Source organism: Sturnira hondurensis, unplaced genomic scaffold (genome assembly GCF_014824575.4).
Source record: "Sturnira hondurensis isolate 20B ecotype Veracruz unplaced genomic scaffold, ASM1482457v3 Scaffold0018525, whole genome shotgun sequence".
NCBI lineage: Eukaryota > Metazoa > Chordata > Mammalia > Chiroptera > Phyllostomidae > Sturnira > Sturnira hondurensis.
This window is the reverse complement of record NW_028091156.1, coordinates 4,404,398-4,424,263: the sequence shown is the minus strand read 5'-3', so window position 1 is coordinate 4,424,263 and position 19,866 is coordinate 4,404,398. Positions and strand designations below refer to the sequence as shown.

General features: G+C 49.7%; 1 protein-coding gene across 2 annotated transcripts in view; it reads right to left on the bottom strand.

Moving 5' to 3' along the window:
* Nucleotides 1-19,866, bottom strand: part of SUSD4 (sushi domain containing 4) — an 89,506-nt gene that overhangs the window by 26,023 nt on the left and 43,617 nt on the right. For both annotated transcript variants that reach the window (XM_037069356.1, XM_037069357.1), the window contains exons 3-4: nt 15,832-16,044; nt 2,016-2,189 (exon numbers count right to left, since the gene is read on the bottom strand). In XM_037069356.1, coding sequence (XP_036925251.1) covers nt 2,016-2,189; nt 15,832-16,044 — 387 coding nt within the window. The remainder of the gene's footprint in view (nt 1-2,015; nt 2,190-15,831; nt 16,045-19,866) is intronic.

Sequence of the window (19,866 nt, the reverse complement as noted above, 5' to 3'; positions counted from 1 at the left end):
TCGCTCCAAAAGGAGACGAGAGGGGTTCTAACTCACGCAGCTAATCGGAGAAGGAAAGATATGCTCACTCTTGGTTGGAGGCAGCCTGTTCTAAATATAACAGGAGAAAACTGGCTTGCACTCAATAGTTCAATGTGATTTCTATTTGCACTCCTGCAGAATAGAGAGAAGGCTCCTCAGGCTTTAGCTCCTGGTCTACAGGTGCTGATAAGAGTTACAGAGTGAAATGTCATTCTGAGGGCCAATTATATTCCCCCTGGGGACTCAGGAGGCCGTCTAAGGCAACCTGGTTTCTTGTTGCTCACGCTGTGCCCAGGCGGGTGGGCAGCCTGAGGGAGCTGGGGCACAGCGGGTGGAGGGGAGGACAGGGCACAGACCAGGGGCACTTCCTCTGTGGGGACAGAGGGGGACTCTGAGGAGGAAGGAAGCTGGGCTGTGGGCCATGCATGTCTCTCAAGAACAGCCACCCAGCTCCTTTGTTGTTTAAGAATTCTAAATGCTGTGTTTGGGCTGAGAGTGGAGTAAGGGGCGATGAAGGGGAGGGACTAGAGCATCCAGGGGAAAATGATACCCCAAGGTGTCACCATAGGGTCACATCACCATAGGGTCAATTATTATTGCTTTTTAGAGAGAGGGGAAGGGAGGGAGAAAGAAAGAGAAATATCAACGTGTGGTTGCTTCTCACACACCCCCTACTGGAGACCTGGCGGGCAACCCAGGCATGTGCCCTGACTGGGAACTGAACCAGTGACTCCTTGTTTAGCAGGCCAGCACCCAATCCACTGAGCCACACCAGCCAGGGCCCTGAGGTGAATTCTTAAAAAAGGGGCAAAAAATATGCCTAAAGAAGCATCCTGTACTTAAGTGACATAAAATAAAATAGAAAGCAGGAGAACAAAAGGCTAAACAGAAAATATCAAGGCAAGAAGTGGCTGGATACTAAGTTCATTTTCTTCGCCATTAGTTGGAGAGGCCCATGGGACTGGAAGGAATTGGTGATTAATAAAGTTCATTTGAATAAATAGCCCAACCTAAGAGCAAGCTGCTGATTTTGTGGACTGTTTCTGAAAGTGCAAATGAATCACGTGTCTCCTTGAAAAATGTCATGTATAACAAGAAGTTTCAGGGGAGAAACCCAGGTGTGAGAGGGGGCCGGGCTGCCTCTCCTGATCTCTTCTGTTGTTTTCTCCCGAGGGCCATGACTCCTAGGCTCTCAGACAAGGAAATGATTGATTTCTAACTAGGGGGCATGCGAGGTAACAGCAGAGTCTGCCGGCTATGATTTCCAAGCCCAACGTTAACATTCGTCTCAACTGGACCACACCAGTGCTTTCTCCGTGCAAATAAGCCCGCTCCCCCTCGCATTGTGAATTATGCAACGGCTCCTGGGTCCTTTGGTCCAAGCTGCATGTCGAGAGATCAAATCAGAGTTCTCGTGAACACAAATAGGGCTCTGTATGTCAGCCCAGGCTAATTTTTTTTAAAGGAAAAGGATAACTATTCACCATGGGGTCTGAGTGAAATTTGAATTTGATTATTTTTCTGTTCCTCATGCGTTATAAAATGGGATACCATTATTAAGAAAAAATAGCCACTGCAAGGTCAGCTTGAAATGTATTCTCAGCATGGCTGAAACGAGAACAAATGTTTTGTTATTCCCATTAAGTACACAGTAGTTCATCACTGTGTCCGCAGCCTAGCTACGAGTCTCCTAATTCTTCCCCTACTTGTGGTTTCTCAGTAAAGGAGACATAGAACAGGCTAAAGCATAAGGCAGTCCCCATTTATGCCTTGAAACGAGGGGCATGGAGCTGGAGAAAACCCAGGAAGTGAGGTGACAATGACAAGAACAGAGCTCGGGGATCCAGGTGAAGGCAGAGCTGGACCACCCGGGGCAGCGTGGGCGGCCTTGTTCCCCCTCTGTCGTTTCTCTCAGTCTATTAGAGGAAGGCACACACACCCTACCACACGCTCTGTGAGAAGAACAGCCGACAACGACGACTTCCATCTCATACCTTGACAGATGGGCAGGTTGTCCCATGTTCCATCATCGCGACACAGCGAAACCAAGTTGTACAGGTTGGGGTAACGGATCTTGAACCCATCGCGACAAGCGATGATTAGCTTATCTCCGTACCTGTAGGTCTTGTTATGAATCTCAGCATCTTCGATTTGAGGGATACGGCAAACTGTAGTGGTGCAAACAGCATACACAGTTTTTGGCATTGAAAACGGCTGTGATTCATGGCTTCGCGAGAGAGCTCTGATTTTCAGACCTGGTCTCGACGCACACGGCCATCTGATACTCAGCTCCTTACTGATCACTGGGCTCGGGGCCCACCGACAGGACGCCAAGCTCAGGAAGAGGGACTGAGGGGGGCAGGGATCCAACCACCAAAGGAACCTGGTTTCCCGCCCGTGACACCGCATACTGCACAGTGGAGCTTATGGATGATTTTGAAAATACGTGAAGAAGCAAACACCAGCCCTGGCTGGTGTAGCTCAGTGGATTGAGCACAGGCCTGCGAACCACACGATTGCAGTTCAATTCCCAGTCAGGGCACATGCCTGGGTTGCAGGCCAGTTCCCAGCAGAGGACTCACGAGAGGCAACCATACATTGATGTTTCTCTCATTCTCTCTCTCCCTTCCCCTCTAAAGATAAATAAATAAAATCTTTTAAAAATATGTCCTTCTTTAAAAAAAAGAAACAAACACTAGAGTTGGGGGCCCACACAAACTGTCCATCCGGTTCCAGCCTTGGCTGTCTTTGTGAACAGCACGCAGCACGGGGGGGCTTGTTTGGCTGCTCCCCACGCCCCACCATTCTTCCCCCAGTCACTGCCTGTGGGGTGAGCGCCTGGGCCTCATAAGAAAAGGTGCCTTCCGGAACAGCAGGGGGCGAGCCTCGGTTTCACTAGCCTTCAGCATTTCCCATCCACCTCATCTGTTTTGCAGAAGACACTCATCAGAGCCGCACACCACCACCGCCAATCTCCCCGAGGCTCAGAGCAAGCAACTATTGCCGCCTGCAGGTGGAGTTGGAGCAGGACGCTTATGGATGGAAGGGGAGGGGCAGAGGCGAGGCTGGGCACCCGCACGGGCATGGAGGGTTGGAGGCCCAAGCAACAGAACGGGCAGAGGATAAAACAAAACTGACCCATTATAACTACCTCCTTGTAACTCTCTCTACACCCAGCTGACCACAGAGGCCATTCCGTTCTGTGCCACCAAGGGCACATCCTGCCCCCTCTGCCCACTCCCGCCCTAAACACCACCCAACAAATCCCATCTAAGTCACACTGGTCCACCACGTGTCTCTCCATTCCCTATTGGCACATCTCCATTTAATATCTCTGATCTTCCAGGCCTGTGGGCTTGTAAGCTGGAGGTATGTATTTCTACTGCTAGAGCCGGATGGCCCTGACCTACAGATGAGTTACAGTCCAGGTTTGCTGCTTCTAAACTTTTTGAAACCAGGCAAAATCCAAGGACAGCCCTTTGGCAATCAAAGAAACTTCCTCCAGAAACTTCCCAATGCTCTAAAAGATTGCAGGTTTCTCAGCCACCACAAAAGCCTACAGAGCCCACGACATGGTTGGAAGAGTATCCTGACCATGCTCCTCTGAGCTTTGGACCGTTGTCTCTCATGCAGAGGGACGAGATGGGAAGGAGCAGTAGCTGGCTGGTGGATGGCTCTGGTGGCTGGGAACTTGGGTGGCTTTAAAAGGAGCCTGTCCCAGGAGCTTGATGGGGGCCTGGGGCTGGGTTGACTGGGAGCAAAGAAGAATCCAACAACAGGCTCTAGAAAACGGAATGTCAGTGGTGGGAAAGCCTGGTACAGAAGGGGGCTGCCCTCACCGGGGAGGACCCTGAGAGCTGGGGGCCAAGCAGTGGTGGCCATCCTCTGTCTTGCATCGGTCATCACAGGTCAAGCGCTGCCCTGGCCAGGCGGCTCAGTTAGTTGGAGCAGCTGGAGCGTCATCTGAACACAAAAGGTTGCGGGTTTGATCTTGCGTACAGGAGGCGACCCATCCATGTCCCTCTCTACTTCTCTAAAAATCAATAAACATATCCTCTGGTGAGGATTATAAATCTATCAATCAATCAGATTCTGTCAGGCCCAGGTCTACCTTAAGCTCAGCCCTTAAGCTCAGCCCTCGGGACCTTCATTAGCTTAAGAGCAGGGACAGCCACCCTCTCCCCAGCACTCCCCCCAGGCCCCCAGGCCTCTGTATACGTGAGGCACAGAAGAAATTCCGAGGGGCGCCATGGCGCCCTCTGCCCGAGAAACCTCGAGCACCTGGCCCTGCAAGAATCTGATGAACGGGCTCTCGAGGCAGCTCTGGGAGCTAAACCCTCCCCACCGAGGAAACCCACCAGCAGCCAGCCCTTTGCCTCTAGACCTCAGCCGTGGCTGGAGAACTGTGTTCTCTCCTCTTTGCGTTTCAGGCTGTGGAAAGGCCATTTCTAACTGTTCACGTTCAGATAATAGGCTTTGCACTAGACTAGCCGAATTTCCCCCAAGTCCCTCCCAGGACACTCCTGCCTGGAGCCACAAGATAACTGACGCATCTGTGCCCACCTTGGCTGCCTCCTTCGTGATGAAAAAGGTGGGTTCCATTTTTTTTCCGTATCACTATGCAGAAATGATTCACAGCAAATAAAAACACATTTATCAAGGCATCCGTCTGTAAAATCTTGGCTGTGAATAATTCCTATGGCAGTAATTTATACGACCGACGGACTGTTTTCATGATTGATTTAAAATGTATTCAAGAATTAACCAGTATATTCAGGAGGCGGCTGGTTATAGTGAGTAAATTTGATGGGCAGAAATGCTTTTTTGGACTTGGGAACATGTGAAGAGTAGCTGACCGGGAGGAGAAGTCCCCAGGCCTTCTCTGCATCGTGGTCTACAATACAGAATGCTTTGAACTTGTGATTAGGACTCTGTGTCCATAAGCAGGAGTTGGAGACGACCACGGAGCCTGTCACACAAGGTTCAAAGGGAATTCACAGCTTCCCAAATCGCAGTAACCATGCACCTGGCTAAGAAGGGTCACCAGAGGGAATGAGTGACACAGGACCGATTTACTGAGTGAGAGGAGCTACGTCCCAAGTGGGAACTCAGACATCAGAGTCAATATTCCACCAAGGTAGGGAGGCCAGGAGGGGCTGTGCCCCAGTGACCAGGACAAAACTGAAACAGGCCGGCTCCAGCAAAGCCTAAAACTAAACCTTGACAATCTTTTTACCCACAGTGCTGGCACCTAATCCCCCCAGTGAAAGAGGAAGAAGTTGTCAACAGCAGTGAAAAACCATGGACTTTATTTCAATGGATGGAGAGAAACCAGGAGCTTTAGTCTCTAAAAAGAAATGCATCATTTTCATCCATTCTAAAGTATCCAATAGAAAGAACACGATTTTCTATAGTGCAAATTCATCTGGTTTCCAGGAAGAATTTTTAGAAGCCACTTAAAAAATAGCAGGGAGTAAAATACTTAAGAAATTTAAATATTTAAATTTAAATATTTGAATATTTAAATTAAAATATAAATATTTTGAATATTTGAATGTTTTAAATATTTTAGCAATATTTTAACAAAAATATTGTTACTAAAGACTTTGAAAAACAGTCTACTAATGCCCGATTCTGTCAGGTCGAATCTAGTCAACAATCCACACTTACGCAGATAGGGCACCAATGGGTTCTTTGGGGAGATAATGTTCACCAGCTTACCACCCTCATTATTTTTTTTGTATTCTATCCTAGTAACAATGGGGACTTAATAGAATAAATAAATAAAAGGGGACCAGTAAAAAAAAAAGGTCCTAAGGCAGTACTTCACATTTACAGATCAGGGCAAATTAATTGATCCGATTAGTTGGCAGAGAGCAAAGTCCTAAAGGATGAAGCAGAAATAGTAAAGGAAATTTTAAAGAATAGGTGTTATGTGATAGGTTTGCTTTCTTTAAAAATGTTACATGTGAATACAAATCTGATTCCTTAAAAATAGCAACTTGGGACATCAATCCTCCCCAAAAAGTGTTCCCAGGAACTTGAATACATGACACACGCTCAGAGACGCACAATTCCTGTTGGCATAGGAAAGGTCCCAAAGAACGGCTTTTGTTCAAGTCAGCATCTGAAAAGCTTATTATTTTTTCACCCATGGGTTCATTCATTCATTCATTCAGTCAGTCAGTCAATTACTGAGAACTTCCCTAGGCCTGGTATGTTCTTGGTGCTGGGGGTAGAGAAAAAGTCAGGAATCTTACTCTTTGTCCCATGAGGCCCAGGTAAGTTAAACTTACAATCGTAGCATGTTTAGGAGTGCACAGTCCCCGGCTAAGTGCTCACCATGGGGAGTGGTCGCCGTGCCTCTGGAGAGAGGTCACCGCCGAGACGGCGGGAAGAGGCGGTGGGCTTCCAAGGCACCCGCAGTGTTCTTGGCCTTCACCAGGATGGGGGCGATGTGGGTGTTTGCTTTGTGATAATTCACTGGATTGGTCGGTTTTGTGTGCTTTTACACATGTTATAGTGCATAAAGTTTTAAAAGGTTAAACAGCAATAACGACAACAACAGAATTAATCAGAAAGAAGGGTAAGGGAACCCACTGAAAACGGTGTGACCTTTCCCGACTAAACTCGGAGTCTCTGACCTGTAAGTACAGGGCGCTTCACACAATTTGAGGAAATAAATGACTAAACTTATTGGGGGTTGCAATTACATTTCCAAAAGCATAAAACCTTGATTATTTTCCAGGAAATATTCTGGAGGCAACTTGGTCTCTTGTGCAGATACACAGTTTGTTGGAGAAACTGGATTTAGTTCAGAGAGTTTTGCCCTAGAAGACACATCTTCCTGATTTCCTGGTTTTTCTTGATAAACAGAGCTGTAACTATTTTACTTTAGAGAAGCTTTCTCTTTCAACAACAAGAAAGTGCCAGAAAGCACTTGGTTGCCAGAACTGAGCTCAAAAGAAAAATAAAAAAGGCAGTTCAAATGTCATTCCCATGAGCTGACAACTTACCGAACGAAGTTCCACCTTACATCTTGATGTTCTACTTTTTTTAAAAGATTTTATTTATTTATCTCTAGAGGGGAAGGGAAGGAGAGAGGGAGAGAACTATCAATGTATGGTTGCTTCTCATGAGTCCCCTGCTGGGAACTGGCCTGCAACCCAAGCATGTGCCCTGACTGGGAATCGAACCGCGATTGTGTGGTTCACAGGCCTGTGCTCAATCCACTGAGCTATACCAGCCAGGGGTTTTGATGTTCTACTTTTCAAGTGCCTATGGCAAGTATCGCAAGTATCACCAAGGTGCCTCCTAAACTCAGACTCCCAGCACACAAAAACCTGTAAGATGAGGCCTGCACATAAATGCGCATCTTTAGCATGCCCCTTGGGCAATTCCCACAAAATCAAATATTGAGAACCACCACTTGATAAATAGGTAAGATGACTGACTAGATCAGTGATTTTCAACCAGTGTGCCACAAGAATCTTTTTAAAAAGATTTTATTTATTTATTTGTGACCAGGTCCCACAACCTTGGCATGTGCCCTGATTGGGAATCGAACTAGTGACCTTTCAGTTCACAGGCTGGCACTCAATCCACTGAGCCACAACAGCCAGGGTACATAAGAATTTTTAAAACATGCACATCTGACTATCTATCTAGTCAGGGTCAGTGACCTCTTTTCCCATTGACTGTCGAATAAAAAAATAGCCATCTGATGTAAATAAATCAAAATCATATGTATATTTTGTCAGACCAGCGGGGAAAAAAAGCATATTTTTGGTGTGCTGCAGAATTTTAGTAACTACTTTAGATGTGCCACAAGATGGAAAAAGTTGAGAATTGCTGGACCAGACTGCAGACAGCCATCCAAATGCAGAGGCTGGCTGGGATTTAACAAGTCCCCGCCCACGCCTTAGCATCTGTGTCTAATAAAGAGTAGGTCCCGATCTGCACGGGCTGCGGCTGGGGGTCAGCTCTGCACCCGAGGCCTCGAGTGCCTGCAGGTCCAGCGTGGGGTTCCCGGAGCTCTGCATTCGTCACGGGGCTCTCAGATGCTGACCGGGGAGCCCCGGCTGGCCCCGAACTGCTCAGGACTGCCACGAGGGAAGATGAATTTCATCCGCAACAGGTTTGGAAAGACACCCATGGGGTGGCCCTGCATTTTTCATATGCAGCCAACCTAATTCTGGGAAGTTTCCACTGCAAACTTGTGAAACGGACAACCGCTTTCTGGGGAAATCGCCACAGGCGGCCTGGTGCTCAGGGTTTGCAAACAATCACGTCGTGGCCTTTACGTGTGATCTGACAAGGATCTCTCCACGTGCTGACGCTGCTGTTCTGCATTTGCCTAATAATCCCATGACTTAAAGCAACTTAAAGGGCACTCATGTGACTTGGGAGATGGCAGGAGGCAGCTGGTAAAGGCTGCTCTGATTTCGATTTTCCCTCGGCAGGGACAGGGGGGTCAGCTGTGCAGGCTCGAGAACCCCTGTCTGGGGTGGCAGTCTGGCTGTCACCTTGCCACGATGACAGCCGATCATTTTTGTCACTTATCTTTGCTGCAGCTGCCTCCCCCTCGCCCCCCGCTGACCTGACCTTATTTCCTCTGGATATTTTTTTCCCTTTCAAGTCATGACCACATTTAAGTTAAAGAATCTTTTTAAGAAAAAACAAACTCACACCAAAAGCCACAAGGGAGGGGCGAGCAGAAAGCAGTGACTTCTGTTACAAGAAGCATAAATAAGACATGACAGCAGTCCCGGAGACAGGGAGGGGCACCCCTCCGCTCCTGCTTATCTGAGAAGGTGGGAAACCAGAGGAGACTGTCTTAGGGGAAGACATGCAAATATGTGCCCTTGTGGGCACAGGCTGCTGTTTGTGATAACCCGTGTTTAAGGCAACAAGAAAGAAATTTTAGATGACGGAAGATGCACCCGAGACGAAAGGGATTCTAAAGAAAACATTTTTAAAGCGTCCATGTGTTTTGGCGAAGTCTCTGGAGCTGGGAGACAACTCGCTTGAATACGGGGGCGATGGTAAAAAAAAACACAAGTATGCCTGCCCTGCCTTTGAAAAATGCCTGCACCCCCGCGGTTTCAATGAATACAGGAGTTCGCGCCCATCTTTACCGCCACCTCTAGCTCATGAGACAAGTTGTGTCTTTTAATTAAAAATTTATAATGTAATAATAAAGCTTAAACTCACACTGCACCTTTCCCCCCAGGAAGCTAAAAGAAATTTCTTAGCATCAAATTATTCATCTTTTACAGTCACCCTCGTCAGGTCTATGGGCCTCACATAGTTTTAGTAAGTGCTTAAACACAACGCTGGCTGAGTGAATCCATTTGTTTCCCTGTTGCTCTGTGCAAGGAACCGGGGGACTGAGCGGGTAAGCATGGAGATATGGTATGTTGGGGAGGGACAGGGTCAGCTCTCCTGTGCCACGTGTGACCTTTGGCCAGGACCAGACAGGGAGGGAGAGTGACACAAAGTGGCAGGTAGCTGGGGTCATTGACATTCTCTTGGGAGCTCCCACGGCCCAGAACAATCAACATGAAACCTCTTGGGGAAAGTGCCAGGCTCCGGTACTTCTCAGAGCTCCCCAGGCGACACTGACAGGCAGCCTGGGCTGCGTGCCTGCCGCCCGCAGAGTGGGAAGAGCACTGAGCAGGGGGAGTCGGAACGTGGGTCCCAGTCCCGCTGGTTCTCCACGTGAGGTGTCTGTCGCTTAAGCGCCAGAGACTTGAGTCTCTTCCCTGTGAAATGACACACGAAACTTCTCGGACACTGAGGACTAATGGTGCCCCAGGAGCTCTGTTTAATGCGGAAGACAGTCTTGATCCCAGGGTAAAGCGACATCAGAACATATCCTGCGTGTCTGGATTTCAAACTCTTTTTTTTTTTCACACAAGAACCCATTGAGAGTTGAAAAAACTGTATGTAGTCCTTGGCCTCACTCCTGTCTAGTGCACAAGGTCTGAATGTGTGTTTGTAACACACCCTTGGTGCGGGTGGGCCTTGGCACATGTTTGGGGAACCAGAGCCTTGTACGGACAGGTTCCTGCAGGTCCGAGCCAGGTGCCTGCCCCGTGGGGTCTGGGCCCGGTCCGCGATGGATGTGTCAGCTGCTCCCCGCCCTTTCCCTGGGAAAACCCGCCTTGGCTCAGGTGAGAGGAGGAGACTGGAAAGCACGGGCCTTGACCTGAACCCCAACTCTGTCACTGGCTGCCTAGGAGACCGTGGGAAACTCCGCATGTCTGAGCCTCCACTCCCTCACCTGGAAGGGTAATAGAACCTACCTGGCAGGGCTGCTGCAGGCATCAGAGTAGATAACGCACACCAAGCGTGGTACCCAATACGTAGACAGATACCTCCTCCCAAACACTGCAGCCTCATTGAGAAAAGACAAGGAAGGCAATCCGTGTGCAGGCCGGAAGCAGGTCTATGTTGGGGATGGGCAGGGGCTGCACTCCACCGAGCCTTTGCCTTCAGTGATGGGGGTGGGTGTGGGCTCTGAACTGATGTCTAGGAATCTTCACCTTCTCCCACTGTTGCCTCTCTGGACCCCCAGAGAGCAGGACCTGGGACAGGCACCTCGATCCCCAGGACCCTCTGGAGAGCACTGTGGGCAAAGCCAGGAGGGGGTTCCAGGACGATGGAAGGAAAGAACGCCCATGCCCTTTCCCTGTGTGCATGGAACTAAAAGCAACTGCAGACAACCGCATGCACTGGGAACTCACACATCGGGAAAAGCTGTCAAAGAAGAGGCCAGGGGCTAAAGGCAGCCACTCCTGAAGGAGCTGAGTGTGAGCCCACGTGGGCGAAGCTCCCCCTCCCCCCGGCACCGAGGGATCATAGCCAGACCGCCTGTCCGAAGGGATATCAGGTTAGGGCATGGGCAGGCCAACAGCCAAGTGACAGAAGAGGACAGGCCAGAAAGCAGCCACAGGAAACAGCGGGCAGTGCCCTGGTCCACCTTCGCCTGCCTCCTGGTGACAAGTACGGCTCAGACACGCGGGCAATAAGTGGTAACAGGTAGTGGGTGGACCTGGCCATCACATGTGCCACTGCCACAGCATGTCCCTGGTACCCACATCCCCCTTCTAATTAGGGAAATCTTTCTGCCCAGAAGCATGGAAGGGCCAGACTGGTGGTTCTTTGGGTGGTCAGGCCAAGTTCATGGGTTCCAGCCACACTTCCCTCCACCTGGGGTCTTCCCATGGTCTTGCCAGCCATGGTTGATATCAAGCAAGGGGCTACCGTGGCCGCGGAGATTCTCAGAGCAGGGAAAAACATCTCCTTACAGGCTGTGCTGCCAGGGTGCATCGCACGTGAGAGTCACACAGTCCTTTTGCCTCCTACCCCGTCCCTCAGCTCCTCGCCAGCCCAGAAGGAGCTGACTGCCAGTGAGAGGGAGGATTTTCCAGAACAGCCCTTGGCTCAGCCAGTTCATTCTCAAGCCAGCACACTCTGCAGGGACAACCTAAGCTGTAATGACAGCCTTCTGCGGGGGCTGTTCAGCGGGCACCCCAGCGGTCCTAGGCTGGTCTGGAACCTGCTCTGGAAGATTCACACCGAGGCTGGCTGTGAAACTCACGGCACTTCAGCTTCCCCCAAATCCTTTCTTATTGGCTGAGCATGGATCTACCCAGAGTTTCTCTGCATCGACTAACCAACTCGGCCAGTGACTATTCACAGAGCAGCTCAAGGGGGAAGGCGAGGAGAAAAGAGAAAGGTCCCATTGCTCCGTGGGAAGAGTCCTACAGTATAAAACACCAGATCATGACAGTGGAGGTCTGCCACAGCCCCAGGTCAGTCTCCCATCCCTCCTCAGGGCCATACTCCAAGAGGGAGGTCAAAGACAACACACTCCATGCTGTGTGAGGTCCCCCATGCCCGAAGGTGCTCAGGGGATACCTGAATCTACCCAGAAGCTGAAGCTCCAGCTAGAGGCCTCTGACTTTTAAAAACACCCCAACCCCCCTCCCCAGGAGTGAGAATCCCGAGGCAGGAGGGACCTGGGGGCCACAGAACGTCATCTCATCACCTAAGGAAGGCTCAAGCCCAACCCGGGGAACTGTGAGCCATTATTTATTTTCTCTCTTTTTAAAAAACAAAACCCCCAAACTGCTAGGTAGCCAGTAAAAGTAATGCCCCAAAAGCTGAGATGTATTCAGCATCCCAGCTGTACCCAGGGATGGGTGAGGAATGAAATCTTTCCATTAAATACGTTTGGGCTGTTCCTAACACAAATGGATTTGCATTCATTTTACCTTTGTCGCTTTGGGATATTGATTTGTTTTTAAAGACTACTAATTTATACGTGTAAATTAAGTCTGTATCACCGGCACGCTGTCCTAGACCCCATTCAGGTGTGCAGGCTGGGACACGTCCAGATGTGTCACGTGTTAGGTGTTTGTAAAGCGAATTTACATCAAGTCGACCTCACTTCACGTCCATCTTTTCTTATGAAATGTGAAAAGGGCTGTATGTAGCCAGGAAGAGTGATCCCCGGGGGACCTGCGTGAGTGGTTTGGGAGAGGAAGAAGCCCAGATGGTGGCTGCCACCCTGGCCTTGAATCTCTGTACTTATATCAGGAGCCAGGTGCCCCAGGGAACTATTTTCTGGCCTTTGCCGACTCCAGGGTCTCCTCTCCACCTTTCTGGTCACCTCCCCTGTGCCCCAGACCACAAGCATTCTCTCCCCTGCTCAGGGACAGGCAGGGAAAGCAGCTCAGAGAAGCAAGGAATACATCTCTCTGTCTAACCTCTAGGTTGGAGCCTTTGGGGGCCATGAAATTAATTCATTGCGTGTATTATTAGTCCCATAATTCCCAACTTCTATACATTCAGTGTACTTGGAATAAACCACTTAGATCGGGCCACGAGAGACGGAAGACAGCCGAGACACGTGGCAGAATGAATCGGAGAATGAAAGAGAGGAAACCTGCGTAAACAAACAAGGAAACACTTGTCTCCTAACGACCTGGCTTCGGTAGAGCGCTTTCCTATTACACAGCATTTCAATGCGCATAAATGTATCACTATTAAATCTGCATCTCAGGCAGAACTTTGACAGTGTGAAAGGCTAGCGGGAGTCTAGGTGACAGTGAGGAGACCTGGGGCTGAACAGGCTGGTCCCTAAACTGCCCTTAAACTAAGACTCAGTTTTTCTGTTGGTCAAACAAAAAAAATGAACCAGCCTGCGCGCTTGGGTCTTATGGTTTCCACGAGCTCCTTCAACCCTGCGCTTCAGTGAGGCCACTTACTGTAACATTGTGCTGTCACAGCTGACCAGGGTGGGGCTTCGGTGACACCAGGAAGGTTACATGCAGCCTTGTAGGGGGAGAAGTGCTGGCTGAGGAGTTCCAGCTCCATTAGTTCTCATCAGCTGTGTGACCTTAACAAAGTACGTGAACCTCTCTGAGCCTCAGTTTCCTAACGAGAGGATGAGAACAACAGGACTTCATCCTGTGGTGTGGCTGTGCATGTGAAATGAGACAGTGAATATGAAATTTTAACCTGTAATCACCTGTAAAAAGGGGGATACTTTATTACTGTTATTACTATTACCGCCACACAAAAATTTATCAGCCTCCGCCCTGGCTGGCGTAGCTCAGTGGATCGAGCGCAGGCCTGCGAACCACACGATCGCGGTTCGATTCCCAGTCAGGGTACATGCCTGGGTTGCAGGCCAGTTCCCAGCAGGGGACTCATGAGAAGCATCCATACATTGATATTTCTCTCTTTCTCTCCTTCCCTTCCTCTCTAAAGATAAATAAATAAAATCTTAAAAAAAAATTTATCAGCCTCCTAAGAATTGCCGGACAAAGGACAGAAATGAATCCACTAGACCTTACTGCTTCCGGCAGGACGCCTGAGCAGGGGGTAAAGGCCGTTTACAATTTGGGTGGGGTGTGGGGCAGTTTCGCTCCCTCGCAGCTACATGACCTTCAGGTATAGATTTCTAGGGGTCGCCCACCCCCACAAGCCACTTAGATGAAAGAACGGTTCCTGGGGCATGGGCATCGGCGGTTCTGTCCACCAGAGCAACAAAGGCCCTCTCTTTATCCAGATCTTTCAAAGATCAACACAATGACCGTTGATATTAAAAATCAATCTACCATCATACTTAGAAAGGCGATGCCTGTTCTTCCACACTTTCTAAAACATGCAGTTAGAGTATACCATCACGTAGAGTCCAGAATGCAGGGTCCTGGACCCTCCCTTGGAAACAGGTGCTCTTATTTCAGTTTGCAGAATGAAAGCGCTGGCCTGCGACCCCCACCTACATAGCCCCTAACCAAACCGTTGGGGCCAAGTTCAAGCCTTATGTACGCAGACCTGTACAACCCAAGCCTCCCACTCCAAGGTGACTTGTCCACTCCTGATGTTAGAATTCATCTATATTTGTTATACACAGGGTTGTAAAGATACTCATCTAGGAAGGGATAAACCTCTTTTTTCTTTTTCTTTTTTTATTTACCAGGATGGCAAAATAACAGAGGGACTTCCCCTCTGGGTAACGTTCAGGAAGGCTGTTGGCTCTCCTTGTTCTCTGATGTCGTTGAGCTTCTCGGGGTTTTAAATTAAACACTGGGTATCTGAGGGCATAGAATTAGGCAAGGAAGTGGACATATATACCGACCTTATAATTAATAGAATCTTATGGGAACCACAGCTTGCATGAGCTGCATATAATAAGAGGAAAGCTGAATTTATTTTTTGAAATCTTAAATCCCTCTATTAATTTTGATTTTAATAAAATACCTTTAAAATAAAAGCAAAGATAGCAAATACTTTAAGGAGAAGACACCACCTTATCCATTCTGTAAAATTTCCATCAGAAAGATCACAATAAATGCTTCCCAAATTTAAATTCTTTTAAAAGTTGCATACAGATATACACTAAATCAGAATAGGAGTTCGTATCTCATTGTTATAAAAGCCCCATCCCAAAATAAAACCAGTAATGGTGTTAAGAGAAACTGAAACTCATTTCTAATGAACTCATCAAAATATAAGTTCTATGCCTCATGGAAATTTGAGGATAGGATTAATTCTTAATTCACACCTCTGCCCACTTCTGGCTTGCAGACCCTCAGAAATACATCATCAATTCGGTATTCTAATGAGTTAAACTCAATGCATTCTTTAAACTCCAAAAGTATCTACAAAGAGTAAAAACAATATATATATAAAGTTGTTTCAACCAACAGATTAAAGGATAATTGCAGGAAGTAAAAGAATATCTTGTCACCACCCATAAATGTAGGGATGATTGCTAGAATAAATGTCTACCTGGCCAACCTGTCATTGCTTGTCACGGTTCTTCCCCTAAATGCATCACATCTAACGGAGAACTGATAAGCGTAATTGATTTAATCCTCTGAATCACAGGCATCGTCTGTACCATTATGGGTAGTTTTTGCCCAATATATTTACCGCGCTTTTTATTGAGTAACATGGAAATGAGTGTGGGGTTGGCAGCTCAATAATAAATAGCCCTAATGTTGTCTGAGTTTCTCTCCCGCATTGACAAAAAACGGTGATAAATTGGACAGTAATTGAGATAGAGAAGGAAGATGATTCCTTCTAATGCTGGGATGAATTTATCTCCCCCAGCCCTTGGGACGCAGGCCTGGTTTTCTGTGCTGGTCTGGCTCTGAAATAATGACAGCAGCCCCGGCCACGGACCCCTCTGGCCCACACAGCCTTGCTCCCTCGCAGCCGTGCAGCGCCAGCGGGCCACATGCGAGGTTTCCACGGGAAGGGGCCCAGGCAGCGGGTTTAAGCACTCACCTTCTTCCACGCAGACGGGTTTATCACTGGGGACCCAGCCCAGCGTGCCATTAAAAAACTTCACACACAGTCTCTTCAGAGAACCCTTCAGCTTGAAGCCGTCTTGGCAATGGAATCGGGCGACAGAGCTTTCAAAGAAGACCCCTCCGCTGGGCGTCCTGAAGCCATTCTCGGGGATGCCCGGGTCAGCACACACCTGAGGGTCATCGAGCCCTACATGGACAGAGAGGAGAAAAGGTGACTCTGAACATATTCCTGTACCAGAGGGCTGCCAAGGTAAATGGCGGGCACTGTGTTCTTTCTGACACCGTGGGTGGCCCACCCAACCACCCAACCACACAGCCGAGAGGATAAGCATTCGAAGGCACGTTCCACTCTGCTTTTTTGCTCCTTGCTTAGAAGAGTGCTCATTAGAGTTTCCCATCCCAAGGCCAAGTTAGTTTTTCAAGGAGAGGAGAAAAGTAAACCACAAAAGGAACAGAAGAGGGTAAGAGCCTCAGTGGTGGGCAAAAAGCTGAGGGTTGAGCGGCGACATAGAATCCGAGCGCGGCCTTGAAAGGTGGGTGAGGGTTCTGCAGCCGAACTAACTTCGTAGAGGGAGGCAGGGGTGGCGTTCTGACGGGAATGGCGGGACCCATGGCTGGGGCTGGAGAGAACGTCCGTGTCTGGGGAGCAGCACGTGGGCATGAGAGTACTACCGGCGTGTGGAAGAAGCATGCTGGGAATGCCAACCTTCCCCTGTCCCTGCCCTTGGTCCTCACCTGCAGCTGCTGGGCCTCTGCCAAGGTCCCCCTTCCCTGGGGGGACCTTCCTTAACTGCACACCCCCCCCCACGCAGCCACCACTGTGCCCCACCACTGCAGTGGGAACACAGTCCTGCTGTGAATGGGTTGGAGAATGGCCGTCTCTCATACTGGGCTGTGGGCCCTTCAAGGACAGGTCCTGAGACTTTGTCCCCTTTGCGTCCCCAGAATCTCTCTGAACACCCTGCATAGGAACTGCTCCATAAATGTTTGCTGAATGAACAACCGGAGCTGGACAAGGCAGGTAAAGTCATACTGGAGGGACCTCAAGAAGCCAGGCTAAGCAGGAGGCTGGTGTAGAGCCAGGGAGCAGGCCAGTGGGCACTGGGGGGCCAACAGGTGGGCTGGGTAAGAGGTAATGGCCTGAGAGAGCAGGAAAAGGCTAGAGGGGCAAGAAGGGCATGAGGGTACAAGGCATTCCATTTCAGGTCCTCACTGTCAACTGACCGGAGGCCGGGGTGAGGGAGCTGCCCAGCTGGCTGGGATGATGGCAGATCTCTGACACAAACATGGCGTCAGGAGCTGGTTGGGGAAGCCAAGGACAAGGAGGGTCCTCTGTGTGCCCCAAGTAATTCGAGTGTACTCTCAAAGGGCAGGGAGGTACGCATACCTCTGAGGTCTCACAAAATCATTGGGCACATGATTGGGCTCGTGGAGTGGGTACCAAGAACAGATACTTGTGACTGGGGGCGGTAGTGGGCCCATGCACCTTCTCCAGCACAGCTGCTCATGCCAGGTGGGACCGGACACCAGCAAGATGTGAGAGAGAAGCAGGAACAGTCTGGACCATCTGATAAAATCCCAACACAGACCCGGAAGGCAGCATCCCCTGGGGCTCTTGGAGGATTCGCTTGATTTTCAGGTAACACCCAGACATCGGACTCATCAGCGGGCTGGTCCTCTCTCACGTACTGAGCTCGGCTGGTGGGTGGGGCTTCATCCCGACTTGATGTGCCCCTGGAAGACTCACTTGCTGCCCTCCCCAAGAGGCCTCATGACCCCGGACATTCATCAGTGATGTCGTGCTGAAAGCCATGCTCATGGACACTCTGTACAGCTGTCATGAGGTGTGGGGAGCAAGTGGACAGCCGAGGAGGGAGGCAGGAGGAACGGTCAGCATCCACCCCTGACTCGACTGCACCTTTGAGTAGGAGCGGGCCTGAGAGTTCACCAAACAGAGGACGCTTCAGATCAGTATCGCTGACATGCAATATCGTAGTTTCAGATGTGCAACATTTATGTACCTCACGACGTGGTCGCCACGATAAGTCTAGTAACCATTTGTCACCGCACAGTTATTTTAACCTTGACTGTGTTCCCTGTGCTGTATATTAACATCCCAGTGACTTATTGATGTTATAACTGGAGGTTTGTACCTCTTACTCCCCTTCACGTTTTTCACCCAGCTACCCCCCAGCCCCTCCCCTCTGGCAACCACCAGTCTGCCCTCTGAGTCTGTGAGTCTGTTTCTGTTCTGCTTTGTGTTTCAGATTCCACGTGGGAGCGAAAGGAAGAACGCTTTCACTCGGCATCGTCCAGCCTTCGGAGCCTGCTCCCACGTGGGGCAGCAGCTCTGTCGGGACTGAGCTCCCCAACCTCTAGGTGTATGCTAGGGATTTGGCTGAGACACCTGTGTCTCCCCCTACACCCCCCCCAACACACCCTGTTAGACCAGCCACAGCCTGCTAACACATGGGCCATGCTGACTGCTGAGTCCTAGGCACGGACCCTTCAGCTTGTCACACCCGCCTACCCTGAGCCACAAAACTGTCTTCTCACAGAGAAGGACATAATCCAAGGGGGAGATGAAGATCTGGCCCCGAATCCATCAGAAAAATGCCTCCTGCACTAATAAATAAATGATATAAGCATTGTGAAAATCAGCATGTGAGAACAGTAGAATTCCCTCATGCATCCAGTTCTGCTCTCTTCTTTTACACGGTCCTCCCCCTTTAAAAGAACATCCCCATCCAGTTTCTCTGTGTTCATGTAACCATAGTTACCCTCCGACTCTGTGCCCAGGCCTGGGACTGTGCTGACGGTCAGGATGCTGCTGGCCACGGGATCCAGCCGCTGGCACGGAAGAGGGGAATGAGAACAAGCAGGGGGGACAGAAAGCGATCGGAAGGCAGGGCGGCATAAAAGAAGATATTCTTCATTTGGGGACAGCTAATCCCATTGAGGAAAGCCGTACTTTTCCAGGGCTTGCTAGAGCGTCGGATTCCACCTTTCGAATGCCCCCTAGTGGATCGGCTCCCAGCCTGGGCCCTTTTCCCTGCAGAGGTCTTCTCAGTGTCTTTCGGTCCCAGTGACAAGCAGCCCCATCTGATAAGGTGTCCAGGAAGGCGCCAGGCTGGCTCCGGTGTTAAGGAGGAGAGTGGAAACTGACTTGCATGTGGGCCCACTAAATAACCTTCTCCTGGGATCCTGCAGTCCTGAGGTCCCAACTAATCTCCCTCCCATTCTTTAAACTCTGGGTGTGCTTTGGCACTGAGGAGCCACAGCTTGGAGAAGAGAAGGGGTCGCAGGGTGATTTCCAATGTGCCTGTTTCGGTGGGGAGAGGGAGAAGGGGACACCCCACTTTCTGGGTCTGCCAAAGTGGCCTCCGCTGTCACTTCCTCCTGAATTCGATTCAGCGTGCGGCGCTTCTAGACAAGAGACGGTCTTTGTGATGGTTCATCTTACAGTGCCAGTGTGACTGGCCGAGGGATGCACAGATAGATATGGGGTCAGACAGAATTTCAGGGGGTGTGTGAGGGTTATTCTGGAGGAGATTAACCTCTGAGCTGACTCAGTCACTCAGATTGCCCTCCCCCTTGTGGGTGGGCCTGACCTAATCCGTTGAAGACCTGAGCAAAGGGAAAGGTGGAGTCAGGGAGAATCCGCTCTCTCTGACCAATTGTCTCCAAGCTGGGGACATCCCTCTCCCCCTGCCTGCGGATGCAGACTCAGATGGAGCCTACAGCTCTCCTGGGTAGACTCCACTTGTCAACAGCAGACCTTGGACTTCTCAGAGTTCCGTAACTGCACTGGCCAATTTCTTATGAATGTGTGTGTGTGTGTGTGTGTGTGTGTGTGTGTGTGTGTGTGTATGAGAGAGAGAGAGAGAGAATCTTCTATTGGAGATCTTAGGCTAAATATAGTTTTCCTAAAGGTACTCAGGCACTTCAAAAATGAGAATGACATGAATGCCCATTCACGGTCCCCATGTCCAGAGGACACAACGTCTCC